This window comes from Daldinia caldariorum (genome assembly GCF_022478825.1).
Source record: "Daldinia caldariorum strain CBS 122874 unplaced genomic scaffold F4812scaffold_3, whole genome shotgun sequence".
NCBI classification, from domain to species: Eukaryota; Fungi; Ascomycota; class Sordariomycetes; order Xylariales; family Hypoxylaceae; genus Daldinia; species Daldinia caldariorum.
In genome coordinates, this window is record NW_025953039.1 from 1265191 (window position 1) to 1290528 (window position 25338).

The following is a 25338-nucleotide window of genomic DNA, read 5'->3' on the forward strand; positions in this document are numbered from 1 at the left end:
TCTCAAATAGGTTCAGCTTCTTAAGCCTGTCAACTTTTCGGGCTCGAACTGTGGAGCAAGGGACAATGTCGATCTGAAAGTAGAGTTCAGATTAACAAGCTAATATTGCTGTGAATGCACCAAGTCGAATGTAAAATACCTAATCATGTAGGTACAACGTTGATGATGTATCACCTGCAGAAAACCGCAAGGCACATGCATGAGACAGGGGGGAGGGGTTATCATACCTAAGGTACGGGGTATCTGTGCTGCAATACTTGCCTAGCATATACTTACATAACGCACGTATTATTATTGCTGCAAGAGCGACCCGAACTTTGGGTACACACAGACTTTCCGACCAAAGTAAAGTTAGTAAACTACAACCTATATGAGTCTTGTTATCCTATAATTCAGTACCTGCTTAATTAGACCTACCTTACCTTCCCTATCCAATGATAATACATAACCTAATTTCTTCGATCGCCGAGATGTCCACTTCCATTTTCCCCTGAGTCTAAAAAAACCGATCAAAGTTCTGCTCCCGCACTTTCTTCTATCAATCTGAATCGCGGCAATCCATTCTTCTAAAAAAAATTTAGCCAAAGTTATTATTATTTTTAATTACCTTTATTTACGCTGTTTATGGTATAGGTACCCCCCATTTATCGATTTATCCTATATCCCCCTTGTATTCCCTTGTATTCCCTTGTACGTGGTAGTCGGATCTACATCACACCACAAGACCTCCAACAAGTCGTCCCCTCGACTGCAGTTGGTTTTTTTTTTAATTTGTATTTACGGGACCTTAGGCCCAGCCTATGTACAATTTAAGCGCCTCTACGAATTCTGGAACCTTGGGATCTTGGGGACCTGCAGCAAGCCCGTCTCGGTATTGACCCAATATCCAGCATTCTGCATCTCGTGCAGCCGCAGCCGCAGTCGCATCCCCCCCCCCCCGTCCAGTCCTGCCCGTTCGACCTGCCCATCTCTGACCTCCACAATTTGCTGCATCCTCTGCCGAGTTGGAGTTGAAACTGTGTATTGGATCTTGGAAGTTGGAGTTTGTACACCGCTCCTGTTCGTCGCAAGCAATCAAAGACAAGCAGGTGAGACCAGTCGCAATTAGGCAATACATTCTCAGCCCTAGCTTCGATCGTCGTGGTTCATCCCTCCTTGCATCTACCCACTATGGATTATTACTATGGCGCATCTGGCGCATCCAAGTCAGCCGCTGCCGGACAACTGCCCCCTATTCCCCGTCAGAGTCGCCACCAATCCCGGAGGAAGGCAATTGATCCTTCCATGCACTTACATCTCCGTGACGATGACATAGACCGCGTCGGCGTACCGCCAGCCTCACCCGAAGTAATCTCATCTCTAATTACTAGTCTATCTGTCATCTCAAAACCGGCCAATAAGCATTTCGAGAACCAAAGCTTGTCTATGCCAAGCTCACCCCGCGAAGGCAGTTTTGGTGTTGAATACGGAGCCTTCTCTGCTTCTAAGCTCGGTCGGCTACAAGAGGAGGATATTAACCTTAGCGAATTAGCTGCTAGTCCCCCTACCATTCGAACAGCGAAGCCGCCATCTGGCTTCTCTCCATTGACTGCCCCAAAGTCGCCATCTTCGGGTGGTGGGTTGAAGGCTCTCCTGCGCGGCTCGTCTAGACCGTCATCAAAGGGTTCCGTCTCGTCGTACGATGATACACGTAGCATAGGCAATCTTTCGGTCGAACGTGGATTGCCACCTACACCAGAACTGCGCAGACAACGATCATTCGACAGTTGGGGAAAGAAGCAAGCTCGTAATCACCGAGGTCTCATGTACATGAGCTCGAAAGAACGATTGCGTGCTAGTGAGACAGAAAAGAAGCGCGCCAGCTTAGTGTCTATCGGTACATCTAACAGTTTAGGCGCATTGTCACCCAGAACCGATACTATTCTTGCCGAAACCCCGATTCGCGAAGAACCGAGTGATTCGCCAACTAAAGGAGACATGTACGAGTTAAGTCCGACTATCGATCTAGATAATGTTCAGAGGTCAATTCCAGCTCGCGATTCTTCTTTACGCAAAACGGGAACCAACGCCAAAAGATCGTCGCATAGGTCTTCGCGATCGAGAAGGGAGGGCGACGGCGGCTTCGAAGATACCATCCCAGAAGACTCGGAACATACTAGGTCGCGCGATCCGTCCCATTCGAGACGGCAACACATAAGTCGAGCGAATTCGGAGTCTGGTGCTCGGAGAAGGGACGATTCTCTACCGCCCGAAATGCCACACCCTACACGCGCAAGCGCCCCTTCCATTAAGATGCCCCAGGAAAACAATTATACCCATCAGCGATCGAGGTCATATTCGAATGATACCAATAGATTTGAAGATGGCGCGCCCTTCCCAGCTGTGGCACAAAGAAGACGCAGTCCGCATGGGAGCGATCGCAAAACAGTGGGACATACGACCCCGGACATAGGCGAGATAATCAGACCGAAGCGAAGCAGTTCACGGTTGAAGCGGCTTTCTGTAGCAGGGCCTAAAAGTCCAGAACCAGAGAGGAAAAAAGAGATTGCTTCTTCCGAGCCCGTGGTGGGATACGAGCGACCTCAAAGCGCGGATTCTATTGACGATGCGGTCGAGTCTTACTTGTGCTCGCCGAGGCTGTCACAGAAGATTAAGCACCCGCAGACTGGCCGAGTCATCTCGTTTTCAGAGGTTGGCGATGCCGAAGGCTCAGCAGTATTTTGCTGTGTTGGCATGGGCTTGACTAGATACGTCACTGCGTTCTACGACGAATTGGCACTGACACTGAAGTTGAGACTTATTACTCCTGATCGACCTGGAGTAGGCGATAGCGAACCGTATGCCGACGGGACGGCGACACCCCTCAGCTGGCCTGGTATGTTGATGCACCTGCTTAAAGTTTATGCCACGCGAATATTAACACGCTATAGATGACGTCTATGCGATCTGTCAAGCGCTCAAAATTAACAAGTTTTCTATCCTCGCGCACTCTGCGGGTGCCATTTACGCTCTTGCTACTGCGCTTCGGATGCCACAGCACATTCGTGGTCGCATCCATCTTTTGGCTCCCTGGATTCCCCCATCACAGATGAACGTGTTCGGCGGATCTCAGGCCTTGCCTCCTACTAATGCAATCCCCACATCCCAGAGGATCCTCCGGGCTTTACCAACTCCTTTCCTTAAAGCAGCTAATAGTTCCTTCATGTCAGCTACTAGTAGCTCTATTACTAGCTCATTGCCTAAAAACAACGCTCGCCGTGGGAAGCGAAAGTCCACTGCCCCTGCCGGGCGTGATACAACCGGCTCCAGCAATCGCCGAGATGCATTGCCCAGCATAGACAAGGAAAATTTCATACAGGAAACTCCGGAAGGGAGGATCCTCCCGCTTTCTGCCAGCGAAAATATGGATCGTTGCCGTCCTGGCGACAATGAGTTTAACCCCCAAAATGCTGTTATTGCTGCCGCTGCGAACGCTATAGCGGATAAGGAAAGACAAATGACATACGACATGCGGCTCACTCACGCGATTTGGGAACTTGCTACTACAGGAGCCAACCCTGCTGTGGATCTGCTTGTTTGCTTAGAGCGTAGGCACACGATCGGCTTCCGCTACGTGGACATCACCCGCCCAGTTACTATCCATCACGGTAGCAGGGACACGCGTGTTCCTGTCGAAAACGTAAAGTGGCTTGGGAAGACTATGCGGCGATGCGAGGTCCGCGTGCTTGAGGGCGAAGGTCACGGATTGATGGCTAGTGCTACAGTTATGAGCACCGTGTTGATGGAGATAAGTAAAGAGTGGGATGACTGGATGATGCTTACAAACTCGAACAAACGAACTGAAGAACGAGGCCGAAGCATACGAGCTAGCGCACGGTGAAGCACAGTATGGCTGCGTATTATAGAGAGAGGAGGAATTCTCGGAGGAGCTTTATACGGTAATATTTGGGATTTTGATCATACCCGGCGCATAGGAGCCTTATATTTTATTGCTTTATATATTCTACAAGGGACTCGGTAGTGCTCTACGGCTCGCTAAGCTTTATAAGATCAAGCGTTGGATACCAAAGCTGGGCGTTGTTGGATATAATGATGAGCATTGGGGAAACGAGTAGGGGATGGATGGAATCATGGATACCTTGTATAAGTAGTTTTAAGCTAGAAAGAAAGGACTCCGCCGAGAAGTCTTTATAGTAGTTAATGTTTAACTTGAATCCCCCCTTTTTTTTTTTTTCTTGAATTGGTCCATGAGTAAAACAGTAATAAAAGTTGTATGTATTTTGCTATCTCATGTTAGGTAATGTTGAGCTGGTTAGCTTGAGGTCGTCTTACATAAGGTCATACCTAGATACATAGGTACATAAGCTAAGATTTGCAAGGATAAACTTCGGCGACCCACGTGATCTCTTTCCCGTCCCTTAGCTTTTGGGTCCCCCGACTTGAATCCCATGCCGATGGACCAGTCAACTCGATTTTCGCTGTGGAAAATTTACGAGACGACCCTGACGCGTTGCGTTGCGCTGCGACAAGACGAACGGACCGGCAAAAAAGCTCATGCAAGCCATAAACATACCTAACCTAATATATGGTCATTTTAATTAATCCACCCCAACTCTAAACCATACTTCAAACCTCCAAATTGGAATTGCATTTGGGTACGATACCTGGTATCCTTTATTATTTGTTCATACAAATATTTTAATCAAGTCTTTTTTTTTCTCTTTTTTTTTAACCCGAGTACCCAACTTTCTAACTTTCACTAACTAGTTCCAAATATTGTTCGGCGCGCGTTGCGGCCAACCTTCTTCAGCCTATCCCTTGCAACTTTTTTTTTTTACCATCAGCATGAGATGACATAGAAGGAATTGACTGCGTAAACTGCGATACATCAACCATGGAGCCTAGAAGTACTCCCCAGGCCTTCCTCTCCTCCTACGCGCCGCGACTGCGCGTATACAACAATTCTCTCCTCACCCCCATAATTCATTCCACCGCACCCACCGGTCCGGTATCGCGAACAACGAAACGTGGCACTACAGTAATCAATTATGCTGAAGACGGTTACGACTACGACGACGACGATGAGGAGGATTCTAGGCGGCGGCCTACGGGCTTGCGCAGTTTGAGGCGAGAAGACAGCGCATCACGCATAGACCCGAGCGACAAGTTTGGAAAAGAGACGAATGCCCCCGTCGAGGTTCAGGGTATCTGGAGGGATTGGATGCTGAAGACTAAGAATCGATCAGATCTAAATAACCAGGCCCAAGCCGCCATGCCCGTTACTCTTATTCCTATCCGTATCGACGTCGATATTCCTGCCTTCATACCCTCCGCAGCCTACCCTCTACCTCGAGGCGTTCACCAGCCACCTCCTCAGATGGACCCTGCATTATATAGGACGGGCGACTTGACAGTTCCTTACAAACTAAGGGATATCTTCATGTGGAATTTGCACGAGACTCTGATTACCACAGACCAGTTCGCGCTCAGCCTCGTTCAAGACCTGGATCTTCCAAACCAAGGCGCTATCGCAAGCGAGATCAGCAAGCAGATCAGGACTCAATTAGAAGAGTATGCTGGCGTTGCGCTCCACCCGCTCTTCCACTCGGAAGATAAGGCGCCTACGAACAGCGCCGGGCTAGCTCCTCAGTCGAGTTTCCGCGATACCCCAGCAACCCCGGCTACGCCTTTGCCAAATTCGACGCGTGGTGCTGAAACTCCGTTCCGAGGTGGCCTCGACACGGGATTTGATACTCCAAAGGGTGCTCGCTCGCAGGTCCCCGAAATAACGGCTAGTGCCACGCCGATTCCCGCCGACTCGGATGAGTTGAACCCCGACGACACTTACCGATGTATAGTCTCCCTCAACGTAAACCTTTCTTCGCAGCTCTACACAGACAAGTTCGAGTGGTCGTTGCTTCACCCTCCCGGCACAGCAGAAGCATTTGCCAAAATCACGTGTGCGGATTTAGGTCTTGCTGGCGAATGGGTTCCCGCTCTAACGCATGCGATTTACGAGGCGGTGTTACGTCTCAAGAAAGAAGCCTGCGAAGCTGGCGGTCTTGTGGCGGGATGGGGCGGTGTGGGGACCGAGTTCCCTAATGACGCTGCTCATGGCGCGGATGCTGGTTGGCGGTACGATCCCGAGCATCTCGCAGACGAGTGGGAGCCCAAGGTCGAAGTGTTATCGAAGGAAGAGATCGAGAAGCGAGAGGTTGACCGAGAGCGGCAGATCCGACGTCTCCGCCGAGAAACTGCTAGATTTAGCAGCAACGCTGGCATGGTTGGTGGTGTACCAGGTCTAGGCTTCGAGGTTGAAGAGGAGAGGATGGGCCGGGGAGAAAGATCAAAGAAGAAGAGGAGATTCCGTAGTCTGAGTCCTCTTGGGCGATCTGGTACTCCGGGCGGTAGAATTACACCAGATGTCGGGTATGGTGGAGGAGGGGGCGGGTCGCTTACCGAACAGGAAAGGCTTAATTGGCGCTGTACTCACTGTCGGATCTGGGGCACGAGTGTCTGGGCGGTGCGAGACGGACCTTGGGGTCCTAGGGTAAGTAACCTACCTATATATGCCCAATTCTTGACGTCGGGGGTGGATATATTTACTAACGATGGACCTATCTAGTCCCTCTGCGCGAATTGCGGTCGATTCTACGAACAAAACAAGAAGCTGCCTCGTTGGACCAAGAATCTACACTTGGCGGACCTGCGTCCATTTTAGGTTGATGGAGCTATCCATCATCAGTCTAGCGAGCCACCCAAGGAACGGGAGGGGCCTATTACCAGAGAACAAAAGAGGAGAAAGACCAATGGATAGGTTTTTAATTTTCGGGCAACCCAGGGGTTTGCGTGTTTTACGAGAAAAAGGCGTTTTCTGGTCGGAAACCTTGCGATATAGCATGAGGAGTTTGTTCTTGTTCTTGTTATGCCTTGTTTTTGTTTTTGTTTTTTCTACAACTCTTCTTTCGTTTTTTACCCTATTCCCTTGCCCAGGAGTCGTTGGTTATAGTCTATCCACCTATACCACTGACATTGTCTGCGTGTGTTAAAAAGACGCAGACAGTTAATTCATAAAGAAAGAACGGTGACTACTTCGCTTACTGCTTGGCCATTTTCTCGGGTAAGCTGAATGTTGCTATTTTCTTTCCCCTTTCTGTTGGCTGCGTCGTCGCTGCTGCCCCCTTCCCCCTTCCCCTTATTTGTATACTAGATTACAGGGTTGCGCGCGAAGGCTGCAAGACAAAAACAGACAGACAAACAGACAGACAGACACTATGAAAAAGAACTCTGCCACGTTAAAGAAATGCTCCCTACCAAAATCACTGATTCTGATTGCGATTGTACCAGCCCTGATGAATATGTTGTATTACAGGTACCTATACCTATACTTATACCTATACCTATACCATTCCCACATATACAATACACACAGCATGCCAACTTTTTTTCCATTTTTTTTTTCTTTTTTACACGCCAGATTACCCGTGTCCCTGCCTAATATCAGGTATACATAAGGCAAAGCCTACCCAACCTGACCTGACCTGACCTAGCCTAACCTAATCTATCCTTACGCCAAACCCTAATACCTAATAAATCCCCGGGAGGATCTTATACGGGACCTCGCGCTTGAACTGCGCCCACTGCTCCTTGTACTTCTCGGAGCAGTAGTCGTCCAGCACGCCGGCGGCGCGGTGACCCAGGTCCCACATCTGGGCGAACGTAACCGCGAGCCCGGCGACCCAGCCGGCGGCGACCATGGTGTACCCGCCGCGCCAGAGGGAGTACCCGAGGTAATTGACGTGGCGGGCCCAGCGCCAGACGCCGACCTTGCAGACCTTGCCCCTGTTCTCGGGGCGGTCCTTGAAGGCCTTGCGCTGCGCCTCCGAGACGGTCTCGAGCGCGAGCCCGGAGACGTACATGCCGAGGCCGACGATTGTGGTGAGGGGGATATGGACGGGGAACGAGAAGAAGGGCAGGGACAGCGGGACCTGGGGGCGGGAGAAGAGCGCGGAGGTGGGCGCGGCGCGGAAGAGCAGGGCGTTGGCGCCGTTCATGAGGGTGTTGTAGAGGGCGACGGCGAGGGCGGCGCGGGCGGGGAAGGACTCGTACGAGAGCACGGTCTGCCAGTAGATCTGCTTGGCGGCGGAGCCGCAGGCGAAGAGGAGCAGGAGGGCGCCGGTCGGGGAGCCGAGGGAGTCGAGAAACGGGATGCCCGTGTTGAGGACAGCCGCGGGTAGGACGGTCGCCACGCCCGCGCGGGCGAGCAGCGACGTGCCGAGGCTGCCGGCCGCGGGCGCGAGGAGCGCGTGCTGCAGAGGGATGTCGGCGAGGCGCAGGCCGACGAAGGTCAGGGTGCCCCAGGGCGTGGGTGAGCGGTCGCCGCGCTGGATCAGGTCCATTTTCTTGTACCAGGGCTTGGGGTCATTGTTGGGGTCCGCCATGGGGGTGTTTTTTTTTTAATTTCTTCTTTTTTTTTATTCTCGCAATGTGTGTATAAGTGTGTACCAAAATAAGAAAGAAAACGACAACAACAGACAGCTAATTACCTAAATGTTGATGAGGTACCTTGCAACTTCTGTAGCTGTTTGTGTTACTGGCTTATTTAAAGATGATTTGAATGGAAGAGAACGAGATGGTGGGATGTGAACTACCTAGGTAGGATGGTTGAGTTTTGTGAGGAGGCAGGAAAGGGAGAAAAGACAGTCAGACAGGCAGGAAAAGGAAAAGGAAAGGGGCTTGATGTTGTGTTACCAAATAAAGCGTCATCCAGCTCGAATTGGAGAGGGAGAGATATAAAAAAGAAAAAGAGGCGTTTTTTTTAGTGCGCCCACCTGAATCGCTTGAATCGAAAGACGTTTTCTCCAGGTAATCAGATTCGAAGATAATAGGTATAATATCCTAATATCTACCTAGGTACACATGTGCCTACCTAAGTACCTGTAACGTATAACGTATAATATTTTAGATGGATGATACTGACCTAACCTTAGGTAATTATAGACGGTAGGACAGATCTTGCAGCTGTAATGAGATAGAAGGAACTCTCGTGGTAATAAGGTACGGGAAGAAGCTCATGTGGAGCCCCCCGTTGATCGATGACGGCATGGTCTTAACCCCGCGAGTCTAGAGTTCGCTTTGTACCTAATAACGAGTCCAATCGTACGTACGCACCTAGTGTAACAATCCAAACGGCAACCCTGCAATCCAAGGTGAGGGGTTATAACTTTTAAACATCATCTCTCTTTGTCGTTCGTTTCTGAGCGAGTACCTAAGGTATGTATGAAAGGGGGTGAAGTTTATAAAAAAATGATTTCTTCATGCTTCGGGCTTTTTATACGGGCACCAGCTCCGCATATCGACATTTATAGTCTCTCCGCAGTCCGGCCCCATAGCGCGATTTACGGGAACTGCGGAATCTAGGTAGTGGAGCGAGAAGATGGTGCCTCGGCTTCTGCAACACCAGTATTCCGATATGTCCTGACTGGTACCAGGTATCCTTATATTCTTGTAGGGTTGCCAAAAAGTGGTGACAGAAGTTTCGTCAAGTTAAAAAAAAAAAAACTTTCCCTCCATCGCCGAGTGGCATCCTCACATCCTTATGCTACATAGTCTATGCACCTACGGGCCCGCTCGGCCGTTTCCTATACGACGGTTAGCATTCTAAAATACCTTCGAATCGGTGCTGTGGTCCGTCTTAGTCATATCGATTTCGATATGGCTCAGGTACAAACCTATACCAGTTAGGAATAGCCGAGGCTCTCAACTCTCAACTCTCGTCCATAAGCTTTGAGAGATATTGTACTACCACCGTGGACATTTAGCTATCACGTACTGTTCGTTGGAAACTAGCCTAGGGGATATCCATGTGCTAATGGATAAAGGGGTGGAGTACGCTATTGTCCGTTATCCCGCCGATTTGTATAGTAGACTGCTCAATATCCCTCATGCTTGACCTGCAACTAATTCCTGTAAGCAAACTAGGTACTTCCATAGTTCGTATAAGGAGTTCGTATAAGGATTGTAGGACATGTACACATATTTTCACCAAAACAGATTCCAATGTCTGTTGCGGATCAAATATCAAACACCGTCAGAGCGGAGACGGAGGTTGCTGCCATCATCCTAACAAGCTGGATGAAAATTACACAATCCAAAAACGATGACAGATCGTTACAATACGCATAACACCTTGCATATAGAACGACAAACCCACATGTTAGTTTGCCCCCGTAGACATTTCATTGGGTTTCGGGAAAGGGGATCGTACGGCTCGGAGAGCACAAAGTGTAACCTTCTTTCAACCTAAAACGAATAGGACGAGGACGGATTAATACTCTGAACCGACAAGTCACTTGTGTATATATAAACTTCCCCCAGGGTTCAACGGCAACGGTAGCAGCGGCCTGCCAAACAATCCTCCTTTTCTTTTTTCCTCTTTCAGTCCCTAAAAATCAACTTAAACCCCAATCTAAAATGGCCGAAGTCCCCGTTATCCAAGTCCTCAACAAGAAGGACTACTTCAAACAGGCCTTGGTGCCTATCCCAGACCCTCTACCCCCCCTAGGGGAGTCATCCCTGAGGATCCGAACGGATGTCCTCGCCCTTACCTCTAACAACTTTACCTACTGCAAGTTGGCTGACCTAGCCGACTGGTGGGGCATCCACCGGATCCCGCCGACCACGCCGGCGCCGTACAACGACACTTCCGTTTATGGCCGTATCAGCGCCTGGGGCTTCGCCAAGGTCGTCGACTCTACATTTCCCAGCGTGCCTAAGGGACGCTACGTCTGGGGATACCTCCCCATCGGGACCCTACCCCAGGATTTCCAAGTCAAGGAGGCCGGGTTGCCTGGGCAGTTCTTCGTCACCGAGCCTTACCGGAAGAACCACCTGAAGTTGTACAACCACTACTTCGTCTGCCCGGAGGGAATCGAACATGCTATCGCGGGCAAGGCCGACGTAATCGCCTACGGCGCCTTGTTCCGCGTCATGCATCTGACTGCGTGGATCATGGCCGAGTTCATGTTTTCCCCGGACCCCAAGCAGTCCGTCAACCTGACGCCGGAGCAGGCCGACCTGACGGACGCCACCGTCATCAGCTTCGCGCCCGGCTCCAAGGTCGGGTTGGCCTTCGCACATGCCCTGCGACAACGCACGGCGTCCAAGCCGGCGCGCATCGTGGGCGCCGCGAGCGAGCACTCGCAAGCGTTCGTCAAGGGCACGGGATTCTACGACGCGGTGGAGCCGACGAGCGCGGACCCCGTCGAGGTGGCGTCGCGGCTGGGCGTGTCCAAGAAGGACGGCAAGATCGTGATCGTGGACTTCGGCGGCCGCAACCACGTGCAGTGGAAGTGGGCCGAGGCCCTGGTGTCGGCGTACCCGCGCGTGCAGTTCGTCTCGGTGGGCGCCGAGGTCTCGGAGCCGTCGGCGGCGATCGCGCCGGGGGGCAAGCCGCCGGCGGGGCTCGACATCGCGCAGGTCATGGCCGACACCCAGCAGAATCAGGCGATCGAGAAGGTCGGCGAGGTGGAATACTGGACGCGGAACGACGCGGCGTGGGACACCTTCTGGAAGGCGGGCATTCCCGGCGTGAAGCTCGTCTGGGGTGAGGGTATGGAGGCGGTTAAGGATGCTTGGGATAGGTTTGCCAGGGGCGAGGTGTCTTCCGAGGAGGCACTTGTATTCAAGGTATAGGGGGGCACGAAGTCACTCACAGACTTGGTGTGAAAGGATATCTACCTACCTAACCTAACCTAACATTAGGTAGGTATGTAGGATATTAGGTATCTTGGTAGATAACTAGGTAAAATACCTTTCTGTATCAATTGAACAGTGTAAAATGATATTTTATACCTTAGGTACCTAGGTACCGGTACATATTAATAAGGTTAGGTAAATCATGGGATCAGAACATTGAGATGCTCGCTTCCATGTGTGATTTCACTTAGTATTATCGCAGAACGTCCAAAGTATAGGTATTCAACTTCTTTGGGCAACTACCCCGAAGGCATATGGGCTTAGAACTCCCTAATTTGGGCAATGGCCATATGCGTCTGGTAGTGTTTAGACATTTGCTGGGTAGGTACGATTCGTCACGACGTGTGACTCAGGGGTCGCAACCCCGTTGTCGTCGTTGTTGCCGTCTAAAACACCTTGAACCTTGAAGGAAGGGAAGGGAAGGAAGGAAGGTACAAATCTTGTATAATTTATATTTAAATACTACAAATCTAACTATCAAACTGTGGCCCCCATGGAGATTTTAACTACAACATTCTCTTCTTTACTTTACTTTAGGTATCTTCCAACCCTCCAAACCCCCCTCTCATCTCATAACAAACACGATGGAGGCGCTTCCACTGGAGATCATCATAATTATTGCCTCTTTCCTGCCAGTTGATACTCTTACACATCAACGCCTCCTCGCACCTTATGCCACGTTATCGCGAAAATGGCAGGGAGCTATCGAGCGACGCACCTTTTCGAGCTTACGACTTAGCAATGAATTTGACGACCTAGATATTTTCTCGGATATCGTCTGGCCTAACTATACGCGCCGTATGTTTCTACGCCATCTTACATTCCGGATCTATGTCAGGCGTTACACGGGAAAAGGAAGTTTGCAACGCGCGAGCGAGATGATTACATCAAATTTACAGATGCTCTTCTTCGTTCTATCAAAGAGTGACGGTAGTAAGGAAATTGCTTTGAAATTAAGTTTCCATGTGAGCGCTAGTCACTCCCTGGACCACATTGAACGCCAGTCTCTTGAGCCACGCTTCGAGTTAATAGGTCGTGGGGAGCAATTGGCTACAGTGAAGTGTGTGTCAAGCCTAGCGCTTTATTCAGACGCTTATATAGGACTAGCGCTACGCACCATTGTCGACCTCATGGCACGCTTCCCACGTCTAAGGTCCATCAGATTTACAAGAGGCGAGTATTGTACATACCGAAACGATCGACATGGCTTAGCCACTGCCCTTATTGATGCTGCCGGCTTCCTGTCAAAAACGGAGTGTCTTAAAGTGACTCTAACAACAGAACGGGTTGGCCCGTGGCCCTACTACCCGAGATTCAGCTCATATCTCACTTATAACACGAGCTTACCACCGTACGACACTTTCGGAGCAGCCATGCGTATGTGGTCGCACAACCTCGTCTATCTCAAGATTAACGGCGTCTTGAGCAGCTCGATTTTCTGGCCGAGCGGGAACGAGCAGTCAGAGATCAAGGTGTCACATTGGCCCCGCCTAAGAGAGCTCTATGTAGCTTTCGCAATAATGACACCGGAAGGAGGTTGGTACTTCGAGGAGCCATCCGATATACAGACTAGACGATGCGTGCCCTGCAACGACACGTTGTGGCCGTTATTTGAGGCCTGGGCTAAGGCAATCGAGTCTATGCCTGTCCTAGAGCAAGCTCTCGTCGGCTTCAATATGGCTGGTCCGTCCATGTTTGATGATTACTATCCTTACAAATGGTCTATCGTCCTTCAGGTACCTGATGTCCTCCATAGTTCTTTACTTGGCACATGGACAAAGAACCTGGGGCCCTATTTGCACAACTCAAGGCTCATCTTCCAGGACACTAACGGTTAGCGACCTGATGAGTCGGCCATGGGGAAGTTGCGGGCCGTACTTAATAACAGATTTCCGAATAGAAAGATGGTTGAGTTGGAGGTTGACGGAGATCGGGTTCGCGAGGTTTGATGTACGATTGGCATCGCACCAACGAATAGCAACTTATGTGAGATATGCTTTTTGCCGGATCAACGTTCTACGCTGCATTATAATGTGGATGAGACTACTAAGTAAAGAACTTAGTTAAATAGTAATAAACACCATAAATCATGACTACCTAGTACCGAATATCCTTCTTTCCTCCCTATGTCCGAAGCCAGAAACCATGTTAATTACGGACCGTCTCAACGCCCTTCGAATGCATACATACCGTTAATAGAAGATGTCTACCTAATGCTAGCTCTTGGAAACTACTCGAACTTTACTCCTCTTGACCCTCCCGAGCTCCCCCTCATCAGAGCCTCAACGTCTACACCAACCCACTTCATCTCCCTGCCCATTGGCGGCGGGACGTGCTGAGGCGGCGCCGCGCGCTGCTTCATCTGCTTCCGGACGCGCAGGCGATCTACGAGCTCGCCCGAGATCATCTCGAAGCTCTGCTTCAGGGCGACGCACGTCTCCCAGCGCTCGCCGTACTTGCCGAGGGTGCGGGTGGTCCTCTCGAGACAGGCCAAGCTCCTCTCGACGTTATCGACGCCTCCGGGGCCGGGGCCGGCGGGGCGGGAGGGCACGGGGAGGGGAGGGGGATGGGGCTTGCCGAGCTCGACGAAGGGCGCGGGCGGGGTGACGCCGGCGAGGAGGAGGTCCTCGGCGTCGCGGAGGACGGCGACGAACTGGCTGGCCATGAAGAAGACGCGCAGGGCGTCGTGGTACGTGTAGAAGGCGGCCTGGGTCTCGCGGTGCGCGACCTCGAAGATGCGCTCCAGGTACGCGATCGCGTGCTCGAAGATCAGCAGCCGCCCGTAGTCCGTCATGTGCGGGGCGCGCGCGGACGGCGCGATGCAGTACACGAAGCTGTACCGCAGCTCCAGGTCGAAGTGCTCGCGCATGCCGACGGGCAGGGTGGAGGGGAGCGTCTCGGCCCATTCCCGCATGTCTTGGCACATCTGCCAGATGAACGAGGATGCGTCGTGCAAGGGCGTCGGCTCGGACTGGAAAAGCGCCTGGTACCAATGCGACTGGGCTCGCCGCAGTTGGAAGAGCAAGAAGGCGGGCTCGGAGCCCGAAAGGATTTTGCCGGTGATTGACGCTCGGCGACTGAATGAAGAAGGCCGAGGCCAGCCGACGTTTGTCGATGCGTCAGTGAAGGAGAAGGCGCGTGCATGGACCATACTAATGGATCTTAACTCGAAGAATTAGTACCTCTCATATCTCTCATACCACGATCAGGGATGTAGATACATACCTGTCCAACGAATAGACGCAGTAGAATGTCTTCCGCCTCATATCTAGCACCGCCTTGTCCGAAAACTGTTCAGGTGGGGGGTCCTGGTGAAATCCTAGGTCGATCACCGCTCTGGAGGTGAAGCCGATTAAGTGCCAGCTATCGAAATGAGCGGGATCCAGCATCGAATATTGTGTAAGTAGGATTAAAGATTGTATCTGTGTGGTGTAACCCGGCATCAACGCTCTGTCTGCGTGCTGCAAGGCTTGCGCGACGAAACGTAGCCCGTTACGGTAGTAAGTGTCGTTCTTCGCTCGACTCTGGGCGGCAGACCCGACGGCTAGCACCATATATACGAGCCAATAGTCAACATCTTTTATCGCTCGCTCCTGGAACGAGTACATCTGCTCCAGTATGGTGTAAAGAGTCGTTTCGGGAAACGCGGGGTAAAGAGAGTAAATATTCGTCATATAATACTGAACAAGAGAAATGGCATCCTGCTTAGGAGGCAGCGTCAAGTCCACAACATTTGGGAGCGGATCGTTGGAAGCGGCGGCCAACACGAGGCGTGCAAATGTCATGTTACTCATTGTAGGTTCAAAGTCTCTCGTTGTAGCATTGATTGATCTTGCCATCCGTTAACATCCCAGGTAGTGAAGCACATTGCTCGGCAGCAAACGACTTACAGATAGCCAAAGTCGGACATCAACGAATTGACATCGGACATTTCTCGCTTCCTGGCAGCTTTACGGTATATAGCAGCCTTGATAAGAGCAAGCGAATCTTTGCGGTCAGGCTCCGGTTGCGCCGGTGATACCTCAGACTCATGCTGAGCGACGGACGCCTTTCTTGATCGAGCGTACGCCAGTCGCTTTTCCAGCTTCTCTATGCGGAGTTCGAGCGCAGCGACGTAGCTGGACCAACTAGGTTAGCAGACGGTTAAGGACGTCAACATGTAAGGCTCGTCTCTCACCTCCGTTCCTTGCCTCGAGCGAATTGATCGTTGGCAGCTGAGCACTCTTTTTCACGGCCAGCCTTCTCGCAGGCAGTGCATGCCGGTAGCTTTCCATCGCACTGGCAATATGGTCATCAGCACTAGAATTGTCACGTCGAACATCATTGAGGCTAGACTACCTTGACTTTGGCACTTCGACCTATCGATATCTTAGTCTTAATGTTCTTTAGTTATGTAGCGGTTCTATGTGATTGTACTGACATCTAGAGCAGGCTGAGACTGGTCGTGACACCCGCAATAACGGATTATCCGAAAAACTTGATCGTGGCATACTGCACGTCTTCAGGTGAGAACTTGATGTATAGCTTCCCGGTTGTGGTCCCTGATGTCCAGGGGTCTCGGGGGTTTTTAATAGTATAATATCGCGTAAGTACAAGTGGAGATAATTTCCACAGGCGTTGACAGCTAACTGGGTAGATTAGCGGTTTCGGGTTGATTAATCTAACCTTAAGGTATGTACGTATTATTGGTAACGGGTAAGATGCGGCGTAGGAGTCGTTAAATTTAACTTCTTATCCCTTTTAAAAATGAAAAAAAAGGTGTATGATGTATGGTGTCTAGAAAGGACCCTTAAAGTAAAGTAGGTTAGGTACGTAATGTCATGAAAAGAATAGTGGAGGTAATAGTAAGGATTGAGATTCTAAACTTGCACGTGGATGTAGCCGATATACCGCCTTCAGAGCCTTGGGGCTCAAGTGACGAGTCGAGCAAAGGCGGCTTATTCCATACCACCTACCTAAGGTACTTTAGTGGTGTACATTGGTAAGTGTCTGAAGCGGGATGGGCTAGACCGTCACCACCACTTCGTAGGTACCCATACTTCTTTCTACCTTATATGTAGAAAAATACCCAGCTAGGTAAGAAGAGAATTGCGGTGGTAATGTGTACCACAAACTGTGGGGGTTTCCACCCGATTTACAATTGTCAAAGCCATCCTTCTCTCTCCCTTGCATCTCTTCCGCGCATGGATAACATGGATCATTGCATAATCCGTGGTTTAGCGGCTCCTCCTGGAAGCCTGGTGCGGCTTAGGATCTAATCGTCAAAGATTCGGGAGGGGTTGATTTCTTTCTTTGGTTCATCAAAAGGAGCCGAGAAGATATTTGTTTTAACTTTTGCTATTTCTGTCATATGGAAACGTCCGCTTTCCCGTGAAGCTAGGGCCATGCCAATGCCGCTCATGTACGGGTTTCCGTCGTAGCGGGAACTCCCTGCGTCAGGGGAAGGGATTTCAACCTAGTTCGCTCCTCAACAATTTGTACGTATTGGCCTATAATCACGAGGCATTCTAGTAGATACCATGCGGGAAACCGCCCGAAAATGAGATCATGCCCGCTCCTTTCCTTCTGTTGCGCCTCATTCCAGGGACCGATGGTTGGTATCAGAAAACCCGACCTCCCCATGCCCTGCTCCCGCGTGCGAGAACTCATCACGGTAAGGCTGGGTGGGTCGTTCTGAATATACCTAGTTGGTATTACAGTTATTGGAAGTATATTTTGCAGACGAGTCGTCAGACGTGACCGCGTTGCGAGGGGCTATGGAGGCGCCATGGCAGCCTGCAGGATATAATTCAATTTTTTTCTTGATTCTGGAGCGGCCGTCTCATAAGTGCATGAAAAGGTAGCACCAGACCGTTGGTCGGATGTAAGTTAAAAACAAAAGAATAATACAGAAGTCCAGTTGTATCAATAATCGTCAGCCGGCATGTTGTTGCCTCTCTTAAAACCGATGCTACTGTTCCAGGGTAGACTTGAATAGGAAACATGCCTTGTGCCTAATAAAGCAGAGGAGGGTTTTCCAAGAATAGAAACGGATTCTTGCATTCGTACCAGGAAGAGATCCTGGGCCACTTTTGCCGCACCCGTGTAAGTCAAAGTCGTAAAGTCGTAGCGGCAACGGCTAGGATCTCATTAAAAAAAAAGAGTCTATATTGTAAAGCGAGATGAAATGCACGAATACCTAAACGAAACGGAATGATAGCCGGCGATGACATTTATCGACCATCCATCAACCGAGAGCCATCGACCCAGCCCGATGTGAAGCTGAGAAAGGAACAAAAAAGGTGAAACGAAACGGATGACAGGAGAAACTTTAGGTGTCGGGTAATTCGGACGATTTAAGCTACAAGATTAGATTAACTAATAAATAAGATTTATTACTGCACCATGTGGACTTAAGTTATGTAGGGTTTATGTTTATCTAGAGTTTGCTTCCCGCAAAATAGTTCAGATAGAGATCGGTGGAAGTTGCGCATTTCGACAAGTCGCGTACACGGTTCACGGTTCAACAAAAAGCGGAAAGAAAACCCCCCCTCCCCCCATGTCATATGTCGCGGGGCCAATCGGTAACTCCATTATAGCGTACCTAAACCTAACCCAACAGTTCGCGCTCTATAGTCGTTTCCCACTTAAGTCATTAATAGGTAGCACTTAGCCTCCTAGCTCTAGGTACCTACCTAAGCTACAGAACTTAGAAGCAGTGGAGGCAGGTACTATCTTATCAGGTATTACCAATCTGACAGTACTTCTAAACAGCATATCAGACAAGCTAACACGGGAGTAGTCAACGCTAGTTAAATACGTGATATACATGTATATATATGTATACATACCTAGGTACGGGGTACGTAAGAATGTGTTCCCAAACGCAAAGCGGATATTACAAGCTCGACGGCGACGATTCTCCCTTTTACAGCCACATTTTTGAAGCCTTTTGCGGTGGCATCTCCAAAAATCGAAATCATGATGAAGTAAAATTCGACCTGCAGCAGCAGCAACAGCAGCATCAGCAATATAATCGGTTTGTTCAATTCGCTCGCCCCGCTTTCATTCCCGACGCCTCGAGCCCTCGAAGTTGCGTGAGACCAACGATTGATCTCCCCCACGTGCCTGGGGGCCAGATCAAAAAGCCCAAGGCTGTATCCCACAACAAGAGCGATCAGAAACAACACAAATCTTTACCAGAGTCGCCAATGGATGCTTCAAATGTCTTTCGACAGGTCCAAGGGTTTACCTCCCATGTTCCGAGACCGCCACAACAGTGGCAGCAAAAGAAGCCTGTTACTGTCAACACTGAGGAGAATGGCGATGGCGAAGCCTCACACCGCATTGCGCATACGCTAACAGCTTGTTGTCGGTGTCGCCAGGTGAGTGACTTTCTCACGCATGCTCCGGCAAACCGGAATTGCTGTTTCTCTTCTTTTTTTGAGACCGTTTAAGTTGACTCGGCCGTTTATTAGAGGAAGACACGATGCGACCCCACGCTGCCTCGTTGTTCGCCTTGCGAGCGATCCGGTTCCGTCTGCGAGTACTTTGACACGACAAAAGGAAAGAGAATTAGTCGTTTTTACGTTGTGAAACTCCAGGAGAAAGTTAGACAGCTTGAGGCCGAACTTGGCCAGTATACCGACGACGATGACTTTCCTAAAAACCATGAGGATTTCATACGACCGGGCGGTTTAGTTCGTCTGAATGAAACTGATGAGACCCCGCGGTACCTGGGACCGTCTAGTGGTATCGCCATGACGCGTATACTCATGGAAGAGGCTAAACGGTACACCGACTCGAAGCGCATATCAGAGCTGATACCAGATTTACGCGAGCGCCGTCAAACTATGGCGCCCGGCTCAAGTTTTTCGGGAACGCGGTCGCAATCCTTCACCATACCGCCTCCAATCTCGACAAGGAAGAAAAGCTATCCCATCATCAGTGCCGTCCCAGCGCAGAACCTCCCCAGTAGAGGCATCGCTGATAGGTTGGTAGAAGTTTTTCATCAACGAGGTGAGTTATTCACTTGTGCCTCTTAATACAGTATAGGTCGCCCAGGCTAACTACCCACCCTAGCCCAAGTATTTACTCCGACTCTTCACGAGAAGGTATTGGAGAGAACGGTTGAAGACGTCTACTCTGGAAGCACAGATCCATACCAGAACTTTGTCGTGAGACTGGTCATGGCGACGAGCATGCAGAAATTAGACACAACATATGCAGGGCTTGCTGATAGCTACTACCAGGCTGCCATGAAATACTTTGAAGATGTCGTCCGGCCCAAGGATCTCAAGACTCTCCAATGCCTTGTCTTGATCGGCCAATATTCAATGTTAACACCAACCCGAACCGCTGTATACTACGTTGTGGGCTTAGCAACGAGGATCTGTCAGCAACTTGGCCTAGCCGATGAAAAGACCATCTCCCTAGGCGTCAGTGACCCACTGACCCTTGACATGCGGCGACGGTTGAGTTGGATTGTTAGCAATCTCGAACTCGGCATGGCTTTTGTTATGGGTCGTCCGAATGGATTTGCTAAAAGTGATGATATAAACGATGTCAGGTTCTTTGAGACTGTAAGTGACGCAAATATCCGTGAAGATGGAATCATCCCCGGACCCCCAGACGAGAGAAAACTAGTCGCCATACACTTCTGCAAAATGCGACAGCTCCAGGCCGAAATCCGGCGGATCTTGTATGAAAAGAAGTACGCGGAACCTAAGGACGATCGGCATCCATGGTTCGGAGGAATGGAGGCCAAGATGGAACAGTGGCTCAAGGAATCCCCTGAAAACCCAGCATGGTGCAAGCCCTGGTACGTATCTAATGCCAGCACCGAGATCAAAGTTCTAGTAATTCTAACCAAAATGAACATAGGTTTTCTGGTCGATTCCATGCTTTGATGATGACACTTCATCGACCATCCCCCCAAGTGCCAAAGCCATCCGTGCGTTCTGCTACAAAGTGCTTCGACTCGGCTGCATTTGTCATCCAAATCTCTAGTAAACAGATGATGGCAGCGGCTGTCGATATTACATGGATTTTCATACTAACCCTTTATATGTCTCTTAACACCATTCTATGGTCTGTCACCTACCCTGAGGTTCGAGCATTACACACCCGTGACAAAGTACAGGAATTGGTCAACATATCACTGGATATAATTGATCAATGCGTCGAAAGGTGGCCGGGAACCGCAGCAGCATCTCAATTATACGCTACTTTTACGAGAGCATGCCTTCAGAGCTATGATACGAACGAAACACCAGCGCAGTCGAACTCGAGCGCTTTCAATACACCACCCTCTCAATCAGATACGAACTCGCCTTCTGCGTCTGAAATTTCAAGTGGGACCACAGTATCCGACGGCGGCGTCTCTTCTTTCAATCCGCCACAGTTTGGCTACGTTTTTGGCTCTAGTCCAGAAGAGATGAACCATTATGGAGTTGGGAATAACTACATCGCTCACCCCACGTTTAGGTCCAATTCGATCTTCCTAAATCCAGCATCTAGTGACCCAACCGGGCGTCGTTTCAGCTACTTCCCTCCTGATTTTACCCAGGGAGATATGACGCTCATGGAAGAGAACAGCCCACCGGATACTGATGCAACAGCATCCCCGCCCTTCTCCTCTCCTGCACAGCATGTGCCACCTTCTCCGGAATCAGTATCTACAACCACTGCTACCCCTTCGGCTATGGGAACCCCATTGCCTGTTACACCCATGCTTTCAACTTCAAGCCTGGCTCAGACTCCCTCTGATATCGCGACGCCTAATACAGTGCCTCCACCACATCCTGGTACTGCCCCGCCAGCTTTTACCATTCATCCATTACCGCAACATCACTTGCAAGGCCAACGACCTTTACCCCAGCCAACCGCAGGAGCAGATTGGTTTAATCCCCCACCGCCATTCATCTCACCGTATGCTTTCGGCAATGGACTAGGTGGTAACTTTTGGGGCGATTCTGGTGCAAATGGCCTCGACGATATTAATATGGGTAATAATATGCCGTTTGCTCACGGGCTTCCGCCAGAGCGGCAAGGAAGCTTGAGTCAACAGCAACAGGTCGAGCTCATGGACGTTTTAGAGAATGAAGGAATGACAGATATAGACGCGTACTTGAACATGGGAATGGCGTATCCAAACATCATGGGCAACGGGAATCAGGGTTTCAATTGGGCTGGATAATCATAAAAACTTTGGGTACCTACGCAGGGTTAGACGGAGTTTTTTTTATCTTTTTTCCTATTTATTGCATTGAAATTTCCATACGGATTAGGTGGATTACCTTTGAAGCTTTTATGCCATGACGGGAAAAGGTACCTTATATGTGGGAAATATTCGCTGGTAGATACCATTGCTTTTTAGGGCGTTTAGATATAGCTGTCCGGACAGATGACGGAGTGATTAAATCAATGACAGGCAATCTGATATTTTATGATATTCTTTTTCTTTTTCTTGTTCGTTGTTATATGACATATCTGCTTTAGCGGGTGAAGCGCTTCTTTCAACTCTAGGCTAGTTAATGTAAGATGATTACAAAACCCTTCATGTTCTGTACCTAGATAGGCACTGCCGTATCGACTTCGAGATACTGTATACCTGGTATAAACTACGGAATAGTCAACTCTCATATTGGTTATAAGACATTACACAGCTTCGGATTTATACAAGCCAGCAATAGATTTTGTTCGGGACTCTTAGCTCCCTAACCCTACCTCTGAATATGTTATAAAAATGCTAACTAACAGCACACCTCCTAGATACCTAGTTAATTATATGATGTAACGAGGTTAGTTAGAGTTAAGCTCATCATCAATCGCATCCTGGACTAAGATCCCAGCAGTATTTTCCCATGTCTTCTATGATAAGGGAGCTGGCGATACCAAGGCGGGAAAACTGCGAGCGGCGGAATTTTCAGCGTTGGAGAAACGTCCTCATACTTACTAGCTGCAACAGCCCCCGGCCATAGGGTCCCGGGTAGTGCCCACTGATTCCTTGGTACTAATGCGATAGCCTAGGAAGCTGACAGGTAGGCTAGTTAGAAGTGTATAGGAGAGGAGAGGTAAGAGAGGTACGTGAGGTACGTATTCAACAAATCCTTTTAAAGTGTCGTAGGGGGACGGGAAAGAGGCGATATACCTTAGGTACAGGTAAAGGGAAGCCCCTAGTTTACATAGGTGGAGGATTAGGCTAGGTACCTAGGTAGGCAGACTACTTCGGTCGACGAGTCGGCATGGGCATAGGATGTCTCCTCACCACCGTCGCGACGTTCACGCAAGCCTTCCCACCGTGGCATAACCCAGATGTTTCATCGGCGGCTGGGTGATTATTGGTATTGGACAGCGCACAGCTCCCAGTGCGCAACCGCCCCGCTCACAACACTATCCCGAAACTAACATACCCTAAACCCGGCTGCCGGCCCCATCTACATCGGCGAGGTTTCGCCCCCGGAGATCCGCGGGTAGATGCATGGCATTGTAGATGCACACAATACGGAGGGGAAATCTAGAGTCTCTATGCAGCAGCGAGAAATTGCGGAAGATATGAAGGTTTGAATGCGAATTATCCACACGTAGTTGAGGAGAAACGTAACAGCTAGATACTTCAGCCTCAGCTGCTCGAGTAGGTTGACATGGTTTTCTCTGTAAAATCCGGACTTATCAACTACCGCTAAATAGCTTACTATAATGCATAACGAAACATAACCTGCTCTTGATATTAGATTTCAACTGTCAAGTTCTGGTTAGATATAGCTTACGTTATTCTTATCAGAGACGTCTTCGAAACCTTGCAAGTTGCTCTCCCTTTCCATCGCGTTAAGCTCATCCTCCGATTTACCTTCTAGTATCTTATCTCGTTTCTTGTTTTCGAGGACGTAAAGGAAGCGCAGAACTTGATTCAGGACCAAGTTCAATATGAAGCCACAGAGCATGGCTATAATTCCGCCATGGTAGGCCGGAGCTTCTTTGCTCACGAAGAACTGCGGCCCGGCAATTTGACCGACACAGTAACAGACGAAGACCCAACCTGAGGCTACGGATCTCTTCGTGCTACCTGCGATGTTGGTTGCGAGTAAACCAAGAATTATCAGGAACCCTACGGGGTAAGAGCCCTGTGATTTGCAAATTAGAATGAACCATGATAAAATCCAAGTATAAGCAAGCATGGGTCGTGGGTTTGTGACTCTACTAAGATTAGTACTTACCAGTAGCCAAACTCCCACAAGCCGTCCCCATCTGTTTGTTGGGTCTAGTTGATTGATTAAGACCGTCCCTACGATCTTTGTAGAGGGTCAGTCGAACATCATGTCGCCACAATGTAGAATTGTACACACCGGTGGTATCATAGCTATTGATCCGACGTGTAAACGAGAACTACCGATGTAGGAAATGACAACTCCAGAACCGAGCTGTGCTATAACCTGAACCGCAGAAATGGGTAGGTTTAAAAGTGTGGTTTGGAGGGGATCAAATCCAAACCCGGAGACTATCAAAGAGCCGAAGCTTAGTCCTCCAGACGCGATAGCATTGACGAATGATATTAACCCCAGGACGATTACTTTGGGATCGGTAATAGCCTCTATGACCTGGTCTCTGGCGACGCGGCGTGATTTGGTACCGGTCTTGTTCCCGATTACTCTCTGGATGGCAATAACCTTCTCGTCCTCATTCAGCCACTGGACACTTGCTGGGCCATCAGGTACAAAGAGCGTGAAGGCTATACCCCATACGATAGTAAGACTTCCCAGTATAAGGTAAATGTACTTCCTAAAGTGGTATTAGAATGAATAACTACACCAGGATAGAAAATGGATTTAACATAAGAGCCAACGTGTCCTCGGGGTGAGTTTACTATAAAAGTGGACGGATTCTCGTACCAAGTAGACAGAGCGTCATGAGGATAGCACCCCATAGTATTACATTGGCTCCGAGGAACTTGGCTACTGGGAACCTCTGAATTATTGCGATGCCTGGGTATTCAGCGACAAGGTATCCGAGGTATTATTGTGAGTTTTGGTTATAATTGGTATAAGTGGATGGTGGGGTCATACCGAAATAGAAGATTGAACTTGCCCAGGAGTAATTCTGGCCTTGGAGTTTATTGTCAGGTATAATTCTGTAGACGGAAGAGTAACCCAGGGAAGTCTTGTCGATGAACATCAGAGCATAGGTAATACATAGGAAAGGTAAGATGCGAATATCAATCTTTCGTCGAACTTTTCGAGAGGTCTCTTCGTCTACCGTTCCGCACGCTAATGCTCTCGCAGCCAAGATGCCAGCCTCATCTTTAATGTCAAGTTGTCCTGCTCCTCTTCCAGGAATACCCGAAGGAGTAACTGTCTCTTGACCCGTTATTTTTTCAGAGGCCATTTCGATTATACTCGATTATAGTCAGTCCTGACGTTTTGCTTTGGCTTGTCGTATTGTAGTATGCAATGCAGCCTTCAGGCTTTGTTTGCGACTTAAGGCACGGCTTCAGCATACCAACCACAGTATCGTACAGTTACCCTTGCCGAGTTCATGAATAAACACCACTTGGTATTTTCATCTTGATTTAAGTAGACCATCTTGTTGACCATCGAGCAGATA

The 25338-nt window shown here is 49.5% G+C and overlaps 8 protein-coding genes across 8 annotated transcripts; 5 read left to right on the top strand and 3 right to left on the bottom strand.

Moving 5' to 3' along the window:
• The first annotated feature begins 1069 nt into the window (after positions 1 to 1069).
• Positions 1070 to 4039, top strand: F4812DRAFT_271555 (alpha/beta-hydrolase). The gene is made up of 2 exons (XM_047930909.1): positions 1070 to 2875; positions 2931 to 4039. Exons 1-2 carry the CDS (start codon positions 1171 to 1173, stop codon positions 3878 to 3880), a joined length of 2655 nt encoding a protein of 884 aa, XP_047792907.1. The 5' UTR covers positions 1070 to 1170; the 3' UTR covers positions 3881 to 4039.
• A 438-nt stretch (positions 4040 to 4477) lies between these two features.
• Positions 4478 to 6647, top strand: F4812DRAFT_418305 (SNF5-domain-containing protein). Its single transcript, XM_047933236.1, has 2 exons — positions 4478 to 4655; positions 4768 to 6647. Exon 2 carries the CDS (start codon positions 4895 to 4897, stop codon positions 6623 to 6625), a length of 1731 nt encoding a protein of 576 aa, XP_047792908.1. The 5' UTR covers positions 4478 to 4655; positions 4768 to 4894; the 3' UTR covers positions 6626 to 6647.
• Positions 6648 to 7586: 939 nt separating this feature from the next.
• Positions 7587 to 8441, bottom strand: F4812DRAFT_456604 (DUF1295-domain-containing protein; the record flags this gene model as incomplete). The annotated part of the gene is made up of 1 exon (XM_047937016.1): positions 7587 to 8441. One exon carries the CDS (start codon positions 8439 to 8441, stop codon positions 7587 to 7589), a length of 855 nt encoding a protein of 284 aa, XP_047792909.1.
• Positions 8442 to 10473: 2032 nt separating this feature from the next.
• F4812DRAFT_456605 (uncharacterized protein) lies at positions 10474 to 11694 on the top strand (the record flags this gene model as incomplete). The annotated part of the gene is made up of 1 exon (XM_047937017.1): positions 10474 to 11694. The coding sequence occupies one exon, from the start codon at positions 10474 to 10476 to the stop codon at positions 11692 to 11694; it is 1221 nt and encodes a 406-aa protein (XP_047792910.1).
• A 647-nt stretch (positions 11695 to 12341) lies between these two features.
• Positions 12342 to 13791, top strand: F4812DRAFT_469161 (uncharacterized protein; the record flags this gene model as incomplete). Its single annotated transcript, XM_047938854.1, has 1 exon — positions 12342 to 13791. The coding sequence occupies one exon, from the start codon at positions 12342 to 12344 to the stop codon at positions 13593 to 13595; it is 1254 nt and encodes a 417-aa protein (XP_047792911.1). The 3' UTR covers positions 13596 to 13791.
• A 196-nt stretch (positions 13792 to 13987) lies between these two features.
• Positions 13988 to 16247, bottom strand: F4812DRAFT_456607 (uncharacterized protein; the record flags this gene model as incomplete). The annotated part of the gene is made up of 6 exons (XM_047937018.1): positions 13988 to 14909; positions 14983 to 15588; positions 15648 to 15875; positions 15935 to 16035; positions 16096 to 16115; positions 16178 to 16247. The coding sequence occupies 6 exons, from the start codon at positions 16245 to 16247 to the stop codon at positions 13988 to 13990; spliced, it is 1947 nt and encodes a 648-aa protein (XP_047792912.1).
• Positions 16248 to 18371: 2124 nt separating this feature from the next.
• F4812DRAFT_271736 (fungal-specific transcription factor domain-containing protein) lies at positions 18372 to 22046 on the top strand. Its single transcript, XM_047930910.1, has 5 exons — positions 18372 to 18479; positions 18539 to 19121; positions 19215 to 19755; positions 19819 to 20557; positions 20620 to 22046. Exons 2-5 carry the CDS (start codon positions 18576 to 18578, stop codon positions 21932 to 21934), a joined length of 3141 nt encoding a protein of 1046 aa, XP_047792913.1. The 5' UTR covers positions 18372 to 18479; positions 18539 to 18575; the 3' UTR covers positions 21935 to 22046.
• A 1385-nt stretch (positions 22047 to 23431) lies between these two features.
• Positions 23432 to 25119, bottom strand: F4812DRAFT_449980 (MFS general substrate transporter; the record flags this gene model as incomplete). The annotated part of the gene is made up of 8 exons (XM_047936039.1): positions 23432 to 23455; positions 23508 to 23861; position 23934; positions 24052 to 24389; positions 24432 to 24512; positions 24542 to 24585; positions 24627 to 24719; positions 24801 to 25119. 8 exons carry the CDS (start codon positions 25117 to 25119, stop codon positions 23432 to 23434), a joined length of 1254 nt encoding a protein of 417 aa, XP_047792914.1.
• Between the last annotated feature and the right edge of the window lie 219 nt (positions 25120 to 25338).